The 17,571-nt window shown below is 40.5% G+C and overlaps 1 protein-coding gene across 1 annotated transcript in view; it reads left to right on the top strand.

The window, feature by feature from the left end:
* Window positions 1–17,571, top strand: part of SLC35F1 (solute carrier family 35 member F1) — a 269,747-nt gene that overhangs the window by 135,178 nt on the left and 116,998 nt on the right. Inside the window, exon 2 of the mRNA XM_086632115.1 lies at window positions 14,773–14,948. Within this exon, the coding sequence (XP_086488241.1) occupies window positions 14,773–14,948 (176 nt within the window). The remainder of the gene's footprint in view (window positions 1–14,772; window positions 14,949–17,571) is intronic.

Raw genomic sequence — 17,571 nt, 5'->3', positions numbered from 1 at the left:
TTTTAACTGCAGCCTTAGACGTCTTTCAGAGCGGTGATTTCTGGAGAGCAAATGCTATTAAATAACAGAAATTCTTCCTCTTCTTTTTAATGCTAACAGTGGGTTTATTAATGTGTTTTTGTAACAGTAGCTGTGTAAAGCTTTAGAACAGAGTGTCTCAGATGTCATGCATGCCCAGAAAATGATTTAATCTGATTCTTCCTTACGCTCTTCATTTCAACTGTCAGACTGACCCTCTGCTCTCTTCTCTCCAAGCATCAAGCTGAACTGTGCTGGCAGGGGAAATAAGATAAAGTTGCCAGCTGAAGGTTGCGACCACGCTTGGATGCGTCTGGGAGGCAAAAGATCCTCTGCTGAAGAAAAGCAGTTGGTCTGTGAGGAAACCTCCGTGTGCCCCATGGACTTTTTATTCCGTTTTTGAGAAGCCATCATTTTGGCCAGATGCCTGAGCTGGAATGGTATCCTCTGTGGCTGCCTTCATAGGAGAGGAACTTCTTCAGAGGGCAGTTTCAGCTTGTGCAGGCTGCTCTCTGATCCATGTGCGTGAGTGTGAACCCCTGTGAGTGCCACCAGTGAAGCGCTACATGTGGAGCAACCCAAGAGATAATACAGCAGTGCCATTTTCCAGTGCCAAGGATGGGGAGGCTGGCACACCTGAAGGATAACGGTGTTGCTCACCAGCTGGGGCTGCAGCTCCAAGGATGCCATTGCATCTTCCACAGCCAGAAGGAAATAGCCCGCCTTTTGTAGGCAGGGTCTCAACCTTAGTTAATTAGTTCATTAGTTTAAATTCATGCCAGCTGAGTAATAACAGGATACCCTAATTCCCCCTTTTTGTTTTACAATTTTTTGGTTTTAGAGGAAAGTGAAGGCTTTACAGTGAGCAGAGACCCAGTCTGTTCATTCCAACTCCAGCACACTTCCCTCCCACAAATACCACATCAGGGCTTGCAGCTTTACCTTCTTTACCAAAGGACTCTCACCCCAGCCCTGGCTCTGGCAAGGGCTACTCTGGCTCTAGCAAGGGAGTCACGGTCCTCAGGGTCTCTCTGACGTATCACATCAGGGTCACCAGATGTTGCTCACCAGCCTAGGCTGCAGCTCCAAGAACACCATTGCATCTTCCACAGCCAGGAGGAAATGGCCCACCTTTTGTAGGCAGAGTCTCAACCTTAGTTAATTAGTTCATTAGTTTCAATTCATGCCAGCTGGGTAATAACAGGATACCATATAAGGGTAAGGACAAAGCTATGTCTTCTCCATGCCCACATCGTCAGGAGAGTGCTAATTAACTTCCCAGCAAAAAGCGAGAAAGCCTCATAAGGCTGATCTCTTTTACTGCAGCTGGACATTGATTCTGATCCACATTCTCCTGATTCAGGAATGCGTTTTGGCCTGCCGTGGTCCTGTAGGTGGGAAGGAGATGGCGTATCAGCCATGCACGCTGAGACCCTGAGTGGCCTGGTTATAGCCCACTCGTCACCTTTGTGCAACTCCATGGCTCAGTGCAGGGAAGGCAAAATTATACCCAAATCTCACTAAGAAAATCTATTTGCACATCCAAAATATAGATGCTAATATTATGAAGAAATTGCAGTAAAGCGACCTGGGAGGCAGGCATTATAGGCAGATCAATGCTCTGTCAAAATGTCAGATGTGATTTATCTCCTGTGAGAGGACCTTAACAGGTTTCACTTTACTTCAGTGAGTCATCATTCTCATCCTTTAGGTCATCAGTGGATTTGGTGGTACATTTGGTGCCACAGCAGGATCCTGTAAGCCAGGAATTTCTCAGTCCTGACCCTCTAAAAATCTGCAGCTAACACCTTCCCAGATCACTCACATTTGTTTTTTATTTCAAACACCTTGCAATTTTGAACTTTACTAAAACCAGCAAAAATGAGATCAGTGCCCTTATGTTTTTTGAGCTGAGCCTGTTTCATCATTGGGTATCAGCTGTGTAGTAAATTTACAGTGTTGACAGAGGCAGTCATGCTGTTTCACTGAATTGAAGAGAGGAAGGGAGAGATTTATCTTGGAGCCTGAGGGTAGAGCAGTAAGCCAGAACCATTGCACTCATACCTAAAACGAAGAACTTTGTGTTGCAGATAGCTGGACTTTTCATTTAGCAGGAGATGAATTCTCTCCAGTTGTAATTTTCGCTTAAAATATCTTTTTTTCTTTTTGAATTATATGGAATAGAAATTTAAACAAAGATGCAAAAGTTTGAACCTCTCATGTAGTTTTGGCTGGGTAATGGCCATCACTGCTGTGCGGTGAGAAAACAGCAAAAGTGAGAGCAAGTAGAGAGCAAGCAATCATACAATCGTAGAATGGTTAGGGTCAGAAGGCACCTCAAAGATCATCTAGTTCCAACCCCCCTGCCATGGGCAGGGACACCCTCCATTACACCAGGTTGCCCAAAGCCTCATCCAACCTGGCCTTGAACCCTTCCAGGAATGGGGCATCTACAACTTCTCTGGGAAACCTGCTCCAGTACCTCACCACCCTGAGTGAAAAATTTCTTTCTTATATCCAATCTAAATCTGCCCTCTTTCAGTTTAAAGCCATTGCCCCTTGTCCTATCACTACACGCCCTTGTAAAAAGTCCCTCTCCAGCTTTCCTGTAGGCCCCCTTTAAGTACTGGAAGGCTGCTATAAGATCACCCCGGAGCCTTCTCTTCTCCAGGCTGAACAGCCCCAACTCTCTCAGCCTGTCTTCATAGCAGAGGTGCTCCAGCCCTCTGAACATCTTCGTGGCCCTCCGATCATCTTCGTGGCCCTCCTCTGGACTCGCTCCAGCAGCTCCATGTCCTTCTTGTGTTGGGGACTCCAGAGCTGAATGCAGTATTCCAGGTGGGGTCTCATGAGAACAGAGTAGAGGGGCAGAATCACCTCCCTCAATCTGCTGGCCACACTAGATGAGGAAGAAGGAGAGGAAGAAGTACCTGCACTGCATTTTCCTTTGAGGAGGCTGGTTTTGCAGTGGCCCGTTTCACCAAGGGCTTCTTTTCCTGCAGACCTGTAGTATCACACAAGTAGAAAGGCAGAGAGGTCCTGTAGAAGCACCTGTGGCTTATCACTGCATCAGTTCTGGGCACCCAACTTGAAACATTTTAGAGGGACCTTGTTTTTAGAAAGGACCAGTAGCAGACGTAGAAGCAAACTCAACACCTTTCAAGTCTTGTAAGCAGGGCACTCAAAATCAGTCCCATCCCTAAAGTATTGACTTTCCTGAGATCTGCAGATGGATGTGGAGATGATGACATTGAGCTTTGTTACCACAATTTTTATGTGCTAACTGTTGCAGCAGAATTCATAAGCCTGAGTTAAGCACTGTAATTCCCTATTAAGGGAAAGCAGCTGGGCCAGAAAGGGTGTAGCCTACTGAAATCAATCATTGCTGCAGCCCTGGGGAAGTTACTTACCTAAATGAGAACTTCACTATCCAGCTGTGCCTCCATAGTTCCTCTGGAGCACAAACTTGTCTTCTAGAAGGTGGTACCCAGGTCTGTGAAACAGCCGAACCCTTAAATTGTTTGCTTACATGGCTTCAGTGGTCTTGTTCTGAGGACTCAAACTCACCTATTCTGCCTTCTGTGGTGTATTAGCCACCAGATTAGAGGCAGATCTGATGGAGGTGTTGTTCCTCCTTAATGAAGTTGTGCCCCGATGAAACTAAGTATGCAAGCTTCACAGGCCAGAAAAGAGTAGAGAAAGACACTGATCCAAAAGGGAAAAATCCTAGCATCTGTCCATTAAAGAACTGTTGGGGAAAAACAATGCATAAAATTTTAATGTCTTTGCATTTGTCATAATACCCATGAGCAAGTGACTTTGAGCATTACTCCTGCTTGAGGAGCTGCAGAATGAGGCAGCAGCAATACTAACCCACACTGGGAAACACTGAATGAAGGTCAAGGCCTTGAAGATTTGGAGTCAGAATGAGCCGCAGGCACATAGGCATCTCTCCTTTGAAGTAGCTGGAGATGTGGGAAAGTGTGCGGTTGCTTAGTGCCATCCTCGGTGAAATGTTAACGTGGGTGTCCTTTGTCTTTCTGTAGCAGGGGTGCAATTAAGGGGACAATATGCAGGGACTAATTTAAGGACATTTTTCTTAAGGTTTTTTTTACATGTTTTCAGCATGTAGACAATAGTTGGAATTTACCATAAAGAAGATACAGATTTATGGGAATTGCACATACCTGCTTGGAGAGAAAACATGACCCACTAAAGCAGGGATTTTTCATTTTTTTGGGGTTTCAATGTTACCGAAAATATCACTGGTAACTTCCAGAAAAGTTGCAAAAAAAACCCAAAGCATAATGGTCGTGCTCTGAAGCGTTATATATAGTTAGTTTTAGCCAAGCAAAAGATTTTGCAAACGCCAGGCAGACCAATTTGATTTTTAAATTAAACTTTAAATACTAAATACTCTCTAGAATGAACACTTTTTTTTAATATCTGCATTTTGCAGACATGCTGATATAAAAAGAAAAAAAAGAAAAAATCCTACATCTTGTAATAATAGAACTAGTAGGTTTATTTCTCCAAAAACCAGCCATGATCTTCATAGATGCGCCTTTGCACTGTCAATATTCGTACCTGTCACTTTTTTAACTTCTAATTTTATTGGAGAAACAAATAAACTATAATTGTTTTAGGTGCCTAATTGTGGATGCACAGCCAGTACACAAAAGTGCATATATGGTTAGTGTTACGCATTTTACAGGGGCAGAAATTCAGGAACAACTTCTGCTATTTTTAGGACCATCAGAAAAAATCTGAAATCATCCATCATACCATCATACTGACTCACATACATGCCACTTTCTATACCTAATGTTCCAAGCCTGTACTTCTTGTTTCTGACAACACTGAATGAAGTTACAGTAGCATCTATCACTTGAAGAATCTGGAGTCATTTAAACTTGTTTTCCATCAGAGCGTTCAATCAAGATTGGCTTATCAGTGGCAGGGGTATAGCAGGAGCTGTAATGCTTTTCACCTCCTTCTTTATCAACTGTCTCTCAATAGCTTTAAGACTTGGTCCATAAACCCCCATCAGTTTAAACGGTTTTAGCACTGTACAGTAATGGCAAGAGAGCAATAAGAAGTGATGTTGTACTTCTTAGGGCACCAGTGAGCTATTTTTCTCCATGCTGGGAATCATCCAGGTTTATTACTGTAGGCTCTCAGCTGCTCTGAGAATACTGGGAGCTAATGATGATCTTAACTGAACTGAAACTTTAAAAACTATTTCTCATATTACCTAAAGATATTCGTCACTATATTTATAATGTCTTGAGCCTTAGGCATAAAAAACACTGCAAGTGAGGTGAGCTAATGAAATTTGACTAAGAACTTTGTTTCGTCCAAAACACAGAGAGCCGTCAGTCCTTCCATGTCCCAGTTTCCTCCAACAGCTCAAAGCTTAAACTGGTGTATTTGGAACAGAGTAAGAACAAATATCTGTGTCATAAAAGGACATCTATTTGTGTTCTTTATTCTTGAATTATAAAAACAATAGTGATCAGCAGCCCAATGACTGCTTAGATGTCATAGGCTAAAATGTAATATTTTCAGCAGCTCTTGTATTTCATATGGAGTTCTGGCCTGAGAAGTTACAACTCACTCTTAATCCATACTTGAGTCCCTTATTCTATTTTCAAGACTGGAAATATTTTTAAATCAATTTCTGGAAAATTACAGAGGAAGAGTTACTTGTTTAAAAGTACTATATTGCTCTATTAGTGTTTGTAACTAGTTTTGTCAGCTCTTGTGGAAAGTTAATTCTGTCATTTATTATTCCAATGTAGATTAAATCTTTAGATCTAAGAGTCTTAATTTCTCTAGTCATACTTGAGTAGACAGTGACAATTCATAAAAATTTATGAGCTGCAGCTAGCTTCAGTCAGTTTATTTGGCCAAAATAACCTGAAATGCAATTCTTTTATCACATGGTCATCTATAATTGTATTTTTGATTCCATCAGAAAGATTGGAGTATTTTCAGTCTATCTAGTGCTCCCTAGACTGGAAGTTGCCAAGAACTATATATGGAGAGACCTTCATTCTTAAAGAGAAAAATCTTGTGGTGCTCTAAGACCTGTGATTTGCAGCTGAAAAAGCACTGGGAGGTTGCTGATTTCAAGGCAGCTGACTGTTTCAAAACTTAGGCGTGGCTTTAGGATAAACTTGCTTTTTTTTCTTTGTCGCTCACTGGTAAGATGAAACTGACTATTAACAAGTTGCACCAACGCACACCCCTGCCTCCAGTTTGCGTGTAATGATTTACCACTGGACTCCATCAAGATAATAGCATAGAAATTTTGTCACCGTGCTTTCTTTTGCTATTTTTAATGTATTTCTTATTAAAAATTAAAAAGAAAAAAGAAGTGCCTTCTTTGCACTTCCAGTCAGCGCAGCAGATCGTTTCAGCAGTATATTGCTAAATATTAAGCACAAGGGTGAGTTTTATCTGTGTAAGAATAGTCGTAGAAAAATTCCAGTTCCTTTGTTATTGAGGAATTGTGAAACACACGTATTTGTGAGCGTGTGTGTTTGTTTTATCCGAAGCCAGCGAGAAGGCGCAGAGCTCCCCTTCTCTCCAGCTTAAGGCATAAAGACTTTTAAACCGTAGTGGGAAGGAATGAATTTTGTACTTCTGGCCCACCTGGAAGGCCTCAAGGCCTTGGTTAAAAAAAAAAGTCTTTTTTAGCTTAGTTGGGTAGCGTTTTTCTCCTTTACTGGCTTTTCTTCAAAAATTAGGCTGAGGGTGTCAAGGCCTGGAGCTTTTCAGACTAGCCTGAAGTTTCGAGATGTGTGGAGTCCACAGTGCTGTTCTCTCATAAAGAAATTAAAGCATTCACATTTGGAAAATAAAGAGCTAATCCTCTCAAGGTACTGCAGAGAACGTGCATTTCTCCTGAGCAGCGGCGGGAGCTCGAGGTGCTCCACAGCTCACCGTGGGGAAAATTCACCCTTTGTGCCGGGATCAAGTACAAAGCCTGTACATCATTTAAATCTAACTGAAGATGTCAAAATAATGACTCAGTAGGAATTAAGTGATGGATAGGCTTGGTGTTGCGTGGGTTTCACTCTCTGATTTATAGGTTAATATTAGAGTTGCTCATATTCTAATGCAGTATAGGGGTTTAGCTGGGATTCAGGCTTTGGTATTTCACTGTTCAACAATGGCTTGGTGCCTATATTCTGAAAATATTTTAGTTTGGTTTGTTCTTCCTTGCCAGAAGTATTAAAAAAACCTTTTTGTTTAGACCTTCAAGACCATTATATTTTCTTGAGGTGTCATCTAGAATGATCGTGGAGAATGTACACTATGGGAGTAGCTGACTAATAGAATAAATGTGGTACATGTGCCAGTGGTGTTATTATCAGTATATATGTGGGGGAACTTGGTTGTTCTTTAGTGCTATGAACATTTTATTATAGAATACTGTGACTTCTTCTGTAAATTGTTCTAAAGCAGTGTGCAGCAGCTTTGATGCATTAATTGCAGATACTTACTGCAGTCCTTACGTTATTGAGCGAGGCAGCGAGGCAGGAAGGGTTACATGTGTCAACTTGTAGCATTTCTCCCCCTGACATGACAGACATGTCAGAATAATGGGAAAATAAGAAAAGATAAGTTTCCATGCAAAATTAGCTTAGAATCTTGTTCTCTAGATGCAGTCAATTTCAGAGGCTTCATATGCTTAAGACCTATTAGAAAATCTGCAACTTTAGCTTTCAATGAGAGCTCAATTGATTGTCCTGAAAAAAAATTTTACCAAGTCTTGTTAATTTTTTCTTTTACAAGTTGCCTAGGTGTGCATTACGTGTGAACTGCAAAATATGGGAGTAAGGTCCATGCCCTCATTAAGCAGCCATGCAAATACAAGGTGGTGTGGGAATTTACGAACTCCTGGGAGAGGTTTAGTAATTGAGGTTTTGACATATGTGCCATTCCTGCTTTTCCTATGGTGATGTGTGTCAACATTTCTACCAATAGGTGTTTAAGGTAAGATTGCACATCCACATTTAAGCATTTAAATAAATTTGACTGGATTCTTATAGGGGCATAATTTCAGCTCACTTTCAATCAAAGTGAAGTTTTTAAGACCTGGTTTTATTTTTCCTTGCGCTTTTATATAAACACACTGAAACGCACTCAAGTGAAGAAGCTTGGCAAAATCACAGTGCTGTGACAGACATCATCAGCTTCGCTGTGACATAGCAGTAATCAGTCTCTAAATGAAGTGTATCTGTTTTTTCTTTTTTTAAATACATGCTTGGAACATTTGGAGTGATAACTGTGTAGCAGTCATTACCATTACAGAGAAAGCGTGGTCCTGCCTGCAGGCCCACTCTAACAGTGCTATGGAGCAGCCTTTGCAGATGTGTTCCTCTAGTGAAATCTCAGCTCAGAAAACAGACTGCTAACCTCTCGTCTGCTGGAGCGTGGGGCATGCTGAATGATTAACACAGCTCGTGCTACAGATTAAAAGTAGCCGTAGCTTCTATTCTTTACCCTCTGAGATACTCTTTAACTGGTGCAGTGGGGACCTATCGGTGGAAAGAGACCAAATAAAATACAAAAGAGAGGAGGGGAAGCAGCTAAGTTAAAATAAAACTGTCCTGGAGGGTGCTTTAAACCAGAATTTAGTGCCAGAATAAAACCGGCCCGAATGTTTAAATCAGTTGGCCGCCCTTTGCATATCTCTGATTCTCCAGCGTAAAGCAGCTGTGATTGTGTAGCCCCCCAGCTTCTGGACGTTGCACTGCATTGTTTTTGTGTTGTGAACGGTGTTTTAATGTTCTGGGGAGGACATGGAAGTGAACTAATAGTCAAAGCTAAATGTTTTAACTTTATGAAAAATAATTACAGGAGAACCTAAGGAGGTCTGTTTAGTACTTTATGCCATGCCAGTGTGTATGTGCTAGGAACCAAGCATTAGCTTCAAAGCTCTTTAAGATAAGAATATCTGCCTTCAGAAGTTTATGGTGTTATGGCTGATAAACAAGGAGAAACTTAAGTGACAGAAACTTCCGTATGCCTGGAGGAGCAAGTAAAAGGGATGTGCAGCAGCTCCCAGCCCAGGCATTTAAACAGAATTAAATGTCTATCCATGCAAAGGTGGGGCTTTGTCTTCTGGCCTCACTTCTAAAGCTGCGATAAAGAAGTATTCTTTAATCTCTGTTAGGGTATTGTGAAAAACCCATGATAGATACCTAGCAGCGTGACATCTGGAGGTTTAGGAGTAATTCTGACCTACTTGTTACTTCAAAATACCCGTCTGACTCAATAGGAAGCATTGGACAGATTAACTAGCAAGCCTGACTACAGTGAAATGAATTTGATTGGATCCAATGCAGGATTTCAGTTCTAGCAAAAAAATTCAAGAAGCAGGCCTTAAATTGGTGGTTTACAGGAGAATAATGTCTTTTATTTGTTCTGTATTAGTGAATGACTAGTGATAGGATGAGAGGAAATGGCCTCAAGTTGTCCCAGGGAAGGTTTAGATTGGATATTAGGAAAAATTTCTCCATCGAAAGGATCATAAAGCATTGGAACAGGCTGCTCAGGGAAGCGTTTGAGTCACCATCCCTGAAGACGTGTGGATGTGGTGCTTAGGGACATGGTTTAGTGGTGGAGTTGGAAGTGCTAGGTTAATGGTTGGACTTGATGATCTTAAAGGCCTTTTCCAACCTAAATGATTCTATGCATTCATGAGATCAAAGTTTAGAGACAGGCTGAAGATCTTCCTGTTTTAACTTGGCTTGAGAAGATGCTGTTGATCTTGGTGGGGGAAAATGGGATTTTTGAAGAATTGCTTTATTTTGATTTAAATGGAATACAAGTAGAGAAATAGAATAGCACTCAACTAAAGAGAAATTTGGCTCCGAAAGGCAGAAAACCTCACTTTTATGAAACTTTTTGCAGTGAGACTGTTTTGGTGTTCTGTTTGAAGGCCCTCAAACCACACAGCTTTTCTTCAAGATGTGAATGAATGTTGCTTCCTCACTGAATGAATGTACTACTGAAGCCAGTATGATAGACCAAAGGTTTAGGGAAGAAATCATCCTTTGTGCCAGTCTTTGAGTGGTGAAGGTTATGAAAACCAACAGGGAAAGTGTTGCATATAGGAGCCATGTTGCATATTTTAGCAGTAATATGATGTTTAGGAAAGATAATGAGTGCTGGCAGCAGTAAGTTACTTGCTTTTTTCTCTTAAAAAAGAACGGGTATGTTATTATTCTTATCCAGGTATTAAAGGCTCAGGAACTAAGACTCTTGTATTATTAGATCATTGTTGGCAGAAAAAATGATATAGAGGTAATGGTATCAGGCATTTTCTGTACAATTCAGACATCTTAGATTGGTTATTAGGGTTATCCAAACATTGTAGTATTCTTTGTTGCTGCTGACATTGTCACTATTTAAAATGAATAGTTTAAGATTTGATACTATTTTTCTGCTTGGAGAGAGAGGAGTTGTTCTCTTCTGTTCACCCAAGGCAAAAATCAGCATTTTATTGACCTTGTGCTTTGGTTTCTCTTATTTATTCATTTCACGTGTTTTCTGTGATAGTGGTTAGTGTTAGTTGCAACCTACACCGATGAGAGAAGGGGAGCATACCAAATATTCTGTGCCACTATGTGTCATTCATGCCTATAGTGAACATATCTTTTAAGTATAGCAGGAGAGTTAATGTGGACATGAACAGCTTTAGGCATAACTATACTGTATAAAATGGCTCATCTTTGCTTGAAGTCCGAGCGCTTCATGGACATTCCAATTAGTTCTGCTTAAACATCTAACTGATGCTACTCTGTACTGGTGAGAGAAGAATAAAAGAAGAGATGTATCTTTCTATGTCATATATCATCTGTGAAATATTTAACTAAGTTCTGACTGGAGGAGGAACGCAACAGCTTGATTTCAGAATTAGTTTTCTTACATAATTGAAAATACCAAATGTGTGTAGAAATCAGAGGCAAGCAGTACATATTCAATATCATTTATGCAGTCAGTGTTTTGAAAGCCGGTGGCCTTGACAGTACTACTTGCACTGATCTTCCACAAAGTAGTTTTCTGCATTTTTTACATTCTGTTGTTATCCAAAAGACAATTTTTACTTAAAGGCTATTTCAGGCTACAGAGATTATGCTCCGAACCACATTCAACCTTTATCTACAGACTACAGATGTTTGGGTTCATAGCCTTATACTTGTCCATGTTTGTTTTTACTGGACTCCTAATTACCCTTCCTCTTCATAGCTGACTTCAGTAATACAAAACTGAGTGGAATTTTTGACATATTTTGTAATTGACAGAAGACACAGAAAGCTACTCTAAATGACTTCTTAGGAAGAAGACCATAACATTTGAATTACCTTGAGTTACCTTCCTGTCTGTGTGTTTATGAAATGTAAAATACAGAAGGTGAGAATTTACATATATGTGTGTGTATATATATATGAAGGCTGTAGACAGCTGCTTGAACTCTTTAGGAAAACTGCCACTTGTAGATGTGACTGAATGACTTGCCAAAGAATCAACTATGAGGAAAATATATCTGTTTTATAAATTGCAAAATGGCAATGACAGAATCAAAATGTACTCTAGAGAGAGCTATAGTTATCATACACAGCCTTGAAAAGTTACCTGCTGTTTTTCATTTTTTGTTGGTTAGATTTTTAATACAGGGTTCAGTGCTGTCTGGTTAGGCCTAATGACACACCTGAATATAGAGAGCTGAGATAAAAAGTTATGCCTTTTATAAGACCTCGTCAAACATCCCACCAGTCTGAAAAAATGTAATAATTAGTGATGTCCAACAGCTAACTACCACGTGGAGCAAGGAATATATTATTGGGAAAGACCTTTCATGAATGAGAATATATTTAGCTTTCTGTAAATCTGAGTAGGATCCAAGATGCTTCTTTCCAGAACAGATGCAGTCCCACAATGGATGTAATACATCAATCACTCATGGCATAGATGAGATATGGAAAACACCTAATAACCACCTGCATCCCATGTAAAGCAGGCAACATATTTAGAGATACGGATTGCAAACATTTAATTTACTAATGAAATAAAACTGCAAAAGCTGCAGTAGGCAAGAGGACAGCCCTGCATGAAACTTCATTGCAGGAGAACGACGTAGGAAATGCTTTTTAACTAAATGAAGAACCATAAAAAAGTTTACAAGATTAATATGTGGATTTAAACTGCAGTCACTATTCAAATTTCCTATTCCACGTCAACAGCATAGCAGGTTATGGCAGGAACTGAGGAACCATAGTTTTGGCATCATTTGCATTGTAGTCTCAGATGTTGTCTCCATGGAGTAGTTTGCTGCCCATGGTTATGTTTCACAGTAGAGTGAGTAATGTGAAAGTGGAGGCAGCAGTTGTGGAGTCTGACTTGATACTTATCCAGCAGTCTTCCGTCAAAACACGGGGTTTCGCACAATAAAGTTTGTTCTTTTACTATCTGCGTCAGGCTGTTTGTCAGCGAGGTGTGTTAAGCTGAGTATAACTACCCAGCCTCCTGGGCTTTCCAGTGTCTGTTTGGTTGAATCACGCCATGACTGACACTGAGACACATTAGTGGGAGGATTGTTTAAGAGAAAAAGGGAAACAAATTTGACACTTGAGTTTACCAGGAAAGTTGTTGCAGGAGCACAGATGCTCATTGCTGCTGAATACGCACTGCTGAGGTCAGGGAAGTCTGTCAGGAAAGCAAAGCAGCCTTGAAGCAATTTTTTTTTTAACTGTCTGGCAGAGGAGAAAACACATGAAATGCTGTTTCAGCTGAGCAGAGTGCTGCCTTCCTACCTCTACTCCCTTAGGATCGCCTAATCCCCTTTCCTCGTACCAGGCTCTAGTGAGACATTGCAGAGCGTGCTCCTCTCCCACCTTCCCCTCTCCGTCGTGGGCTCCCCCAGGGACCTACAGCCCCTCTTTTCTGGGGACTGGTGACAGTGACAGCAGTAGCTGGCTGGGCTCGGACTAGATGTCCCCTTTGGATGTCCTTTCGCTCTCCCTTGCAGTCGTGGTGCTTGCTCCTCTTCCATGCCAACAGTTTTGCGTTTCATGCTTCTGCATGGGAAGGTGTAGCTGTGGAGCAGGCATGGTCAGCATTAAAGTACTGACACATGGGGAACTTGGGAAACCTCTTAAGGGTAATTTAAAAATACATATGTTCCTGTGCTGTGGGTATAGGAGATCATGTGACAAACATTGGAAAAGGTGTATTTTTTGAACTCAGTTGGGCTGTGTGGTTAGAGGATAAATTCTGTGAGAAGAGTAAAAGAGAGAAAGGGATTTGGAAGGGAAAAGAGTATCACTGAGAAGACTGAAGAAAGGGTATAAAAGTAATATACATTGTAAAAGGGTTGGCTTTCAGATGTAGCGGTTTCTTGAGTAAAGAGGAGAAAACTGTAGGAAGACACAGAACATGCACAAAAGGAGCAACTGTCAGAGACCTATGGAGAGAGAGAATGGGGAACATTGTAATAGGGGAATGCAGAGGAGACTGGAGATCAAAGTCAAGAAAAACAGATTAAAGCAAGAAGCCAAACCAGAAAATACGTTTTTAAGAACCAGAAGGAGACAGGAAGGGAAAAAGTGGAACCTCCTGCTCCTGCCAAACAGAAGGAGAAGTAAATGGTGACAAAGATGAAAGAAAAGATACATATACTTGCATGATAGATGGAAAGTACAATTTATATGATGAATTGGAAATTAAATGAAGGGAAGGAAGTTACATGGTAAATTCATGTTGGTGGTGAAACATGACAAAATCCTTTCTGTGCTTTTTTTCTGTGGCTACTAAGTCCTGGAAGAGCTGGGATCCCTTCTCTATCTGAGTGACACTCCTGGGTCTTTCTGTTAGAGAAGATGCTCAAAGGAAGCAGTGCTGTATTTTAGTTGACTTAAACTATCATTTCACAGAATCACAGACTGTTAGGGATTGGAAGGGACCTCAAAGGATCATCTAGTCCAATCCCCCTGCCTGAGCAGGACCACCTAGATCAGATCACGCAAGAACATGTCCAGGCGGGTTTTGAACATCTCCAGAGAAGGAGACTCCACAACCTCTCTGGGCAGCCTGTTCCAGTGTTCTGTTACCCTTACTGGGAAGAAGTTCTTCCTCATGTTTAAGTGGGACCTCCTATGTTCCAGCTTATATCCATTTCCCCTTGTCCTATCGTTGGATGCCAGTGAGAAGAGCCTGGCTCCATCCTCATGACAGTCACCCTTTACATATTTATAAACATTAATGAGGTCGCCCCTCAGTCTCCTCTTCTCCAAGCTAAAGAGACCCAGCTCCCTCAGCCTCTCCTCATAAGAGAGATGCTCCACTCCCTTAGTCATCTTTGTGGCCCTGCGCTGGACTCTCTCAAGCAGTTCCTTGTCTTTCTTGAACTGAGGGGCCCGATTTATCTTTTCATTTATCTTTTCATTTATCTTTTAGGAAACACGAAATGTGAAATTAAATGATAGAAATGTACCATCTACTGTTGTTTAATATGTGAATAAAAGCTAGTGTATTTGGGCAATGTTTAAGCCCATGGTAAGAGCAGAAATAATGGAAACATTATGTCGGCAAGACCCAGCAGATCCCTCATTGACTGAATCATCGTGTTTCTTCCCTTATCTTAGCATTGTTGAACATGATTCCTGGAGGAGGATGAGCATTTCCTCCTTGACAAGGAGGCTGAGTGTTTTATTTCTGTGTTTTTCTCATTCCTTTTAGGGATCTCTTGCTGTCTGTGGCGCTTGGCCAGGTACTCTCCCTCCTTATCTGTGGCATTGGTCTCACGAGCAAGTATTTGTCAGAAGACTTCCATGCCAACACACCTGTTTTTCAGAGCTTCCTCAATTACATCCTTCTATTCTTGGTCTACACAACAACACTAGCTGTCAGACAAGGTAAGTGCCTCTCTGAATCTGTTTTGTAGAAAACGTCGAGGATTAAGCCTTTTGCAGAACAACAGGAACAAATATTTTTGGATTGTTCTTTGATGTTGCATCTTTTAATGGTTTCGGAACAGCCCTGAAGCTTAAGTTCTTCACTCATAGTACAGGCTTGTGATACAATAACGTGTTCCAAAAGAGCAAGGACCTAGTTTCCCTGCAAAAAAAAGAACGGTCAAAAATGTACCACTATACTGCAGCACAAAGCACTTAAATGTATTACAACTTAAGTTTTATAAACCTTGGTTTCCATTGACCTTTTTTAGAAGTGGTGGTGGCCAATCTGTGGAGGAAATGTTGACTCTTATATAAGGAGAGATTGCTCAGGCAGTGTTTCACTGTCTTGGTATTTCAGTTTGTGTAGGGGGAAACATCACCACATGCATGGCTTTGCAAAAGGTTTAAAAAGGGCAATAGTAGCATATTTCTGGACAACTGTGTTTAAAAAGAATTCTTCTGAGTGTAGGATTGCCTAAATGTTCACAAGTTCTGTCCTAGAAATGTCCTTCTTGGGACTGATTTAGATACTGTGGAAGCTAAGTCCCTATGACTTTTAAATAGATTTTACTTTTTTGAAAATGCTGACCTGTGAGAGGATATATGGGCCAGCCTACTGCTGTGCATTACAGGGGTTTATTTAGAATAGTGTTTGACACCTGGTATATATCAAAATTTCAAAAATGCTAGAGAGCACTCTTTTTACACATATAAAAATATGTATTAAAACTGTACTATATTTTTATAAATCATTTTCTGACTCTGTTTGAAAATGTAGTGGTGGGCTAAAGAGAGTTTGTCGGAGCTATTGGTTGTGCCTTTAAGATAGATTTGGGAAGCGAATGGGGAAAGTATCAGGAATATGTGAAAAATATTTTCTGGACAAGGGAGGAGGATTGGAGATGTTTGAACAGGCCTGCAGTTGAATACAGATCATACACACAACCAGGGCACAACATAAAGGGCACAAATAGAATAGTCTGGAAAAGGAGCTGGTCAAAAAAAGAAAGATAATTTAGTAAAAAAAAAAATCCAGAACAAAATTGGCTACAGATGCAATGAAAGCAATGATCCAGGCGCTCAGCATAACGTTCCTGCTGGATGGTAGAGCACTACACAGCCAACTCATTTCTCGGCATTTAATATTGCCAAGTGACTGAGCCTGACATTGTCTTTTTGCTTGTGTATTTATTCAAATTTATTATCTGTGTTTATTCCACTAAGGCAGTTTTTCTAGCAGCTCTTATCATTTGGCTTCATTAAAAGATGGAAATCACGTAATAACGATATTAATTTTATATGAGATGATTCTGTTCTGAGTGCTGGGAACATCTGAAGGCTTTTTTTCAACTGCGGTTCTCCTACTCTGTATGCAAGATTGAAGATTCTTTAAGTTATCCTCTTTCTCCTTCAGAAACCAAACCATCGTAAGTTGGCTGGTAGTCAAAAATAACTGCATTTATTTGTTTTTTTCTTTGCTTGCTTTCTTAATCTCTGGGGGTTTTGCCAAAATGTGCTGGCTAAGGAGCTCTCACTTGAGGTGGCCAAAAAAACCCTCAATTCACTGTAGGACTGAAAACTATAATTTACTGAGAATTAAGGAACTCCTGTTCTTTAGAGACATCTTTCAAAGTTTGTTTCACTGTGGATCCCCTTTGACTTAGCTTTCCCTTGCTCTTTGTCTTCTCACCCCATATGAATTCCGTGAGTGATACTGAAAAGGTAGAATTTGCACTGGTCTCTGAAAATCATCATTAGCAGATGATAAAAGCTCCTGATTCCCGAGCTCTTCTGACTAAAGCCTTCTGCAGTGAATGCCCAGCTTCCAGAAGCTAAAGTTAGTCTACAGGCACCAGCAGCTTCCACTACATTTTTATATAGTGGCTCAAGATGTTTTTTTCCAAAATAATTTTATCACATCCCTTTAGTGGGTGCAAAGATTAGGACTACCACCTTGCAATGAATTCACAGTGTAGGAGATCCACAAGTCCTGCAAGTGCCAGAATCTCTGAGTACTTTTAAGCTTCATTCTCATGTTAAAAAAAAAAAAAAAGAAAAAAAGGGGAAAAAAAAAAGAAAAAAAGAAGGAAAAGCTTGTCCTGTAGCTCTAGATGGGCAACCAGTTTGAAGTCAGTAAAAGTAGATTCAACTGTTTTAAGCAGTGAAGTCCATATGAGTAAGGCTTTTCATCATTATTGCAATTTTGTTCTAGTGACCAGAAATATGCAGTGACAGCAAGTGTTAAAGGAGATCTGTTCTTGTGAGATTTTCATATAAGCCTTAAAACATGGATACTACGCAGGTAGAGGTCATGAAAAGGGAAAGAATTTGGGCAAACTGGAATTTTTCTGATGCAAAATCCAACCACCTTTCTATCAGTTGAACTCTAAAGTTTCTGTTAAATGATGAATCTGGTATCTAGAAAACTCTCCCTTTTGTTCTGGAAATTGTAATGCTAATTTTATTTTATTTTTTTGTTATATGTAAATTTAAGTTGAATGTATTATTTTCCCGAAGAGATGAGTGCAGAGGTTCTTCGCAGTTAGGAATGCACACACTCAGGCATGCGTAGATGCCAGTA

The sequence above is a fragment of the Tauraco erythrolophus genome, chromosome 2 (genome assembly GCF_009769465.1).
Source record: "Tauraco erythrolophus isolate bTauEry1 chromosome 2, bTauEry1.pri, whole genome shotgun sequence".
NCBI lineage: Eukaryota > Metazoa > Chordata > Aves > Musophagiformes > Musophagidae > Tauraco > Tauraco erythrolophus.
The sequence above is the reverse complement of the archived record's forward strand: the minus strand, read 5'-3'. Positions and strand labels throughout refer to the sequence as shown.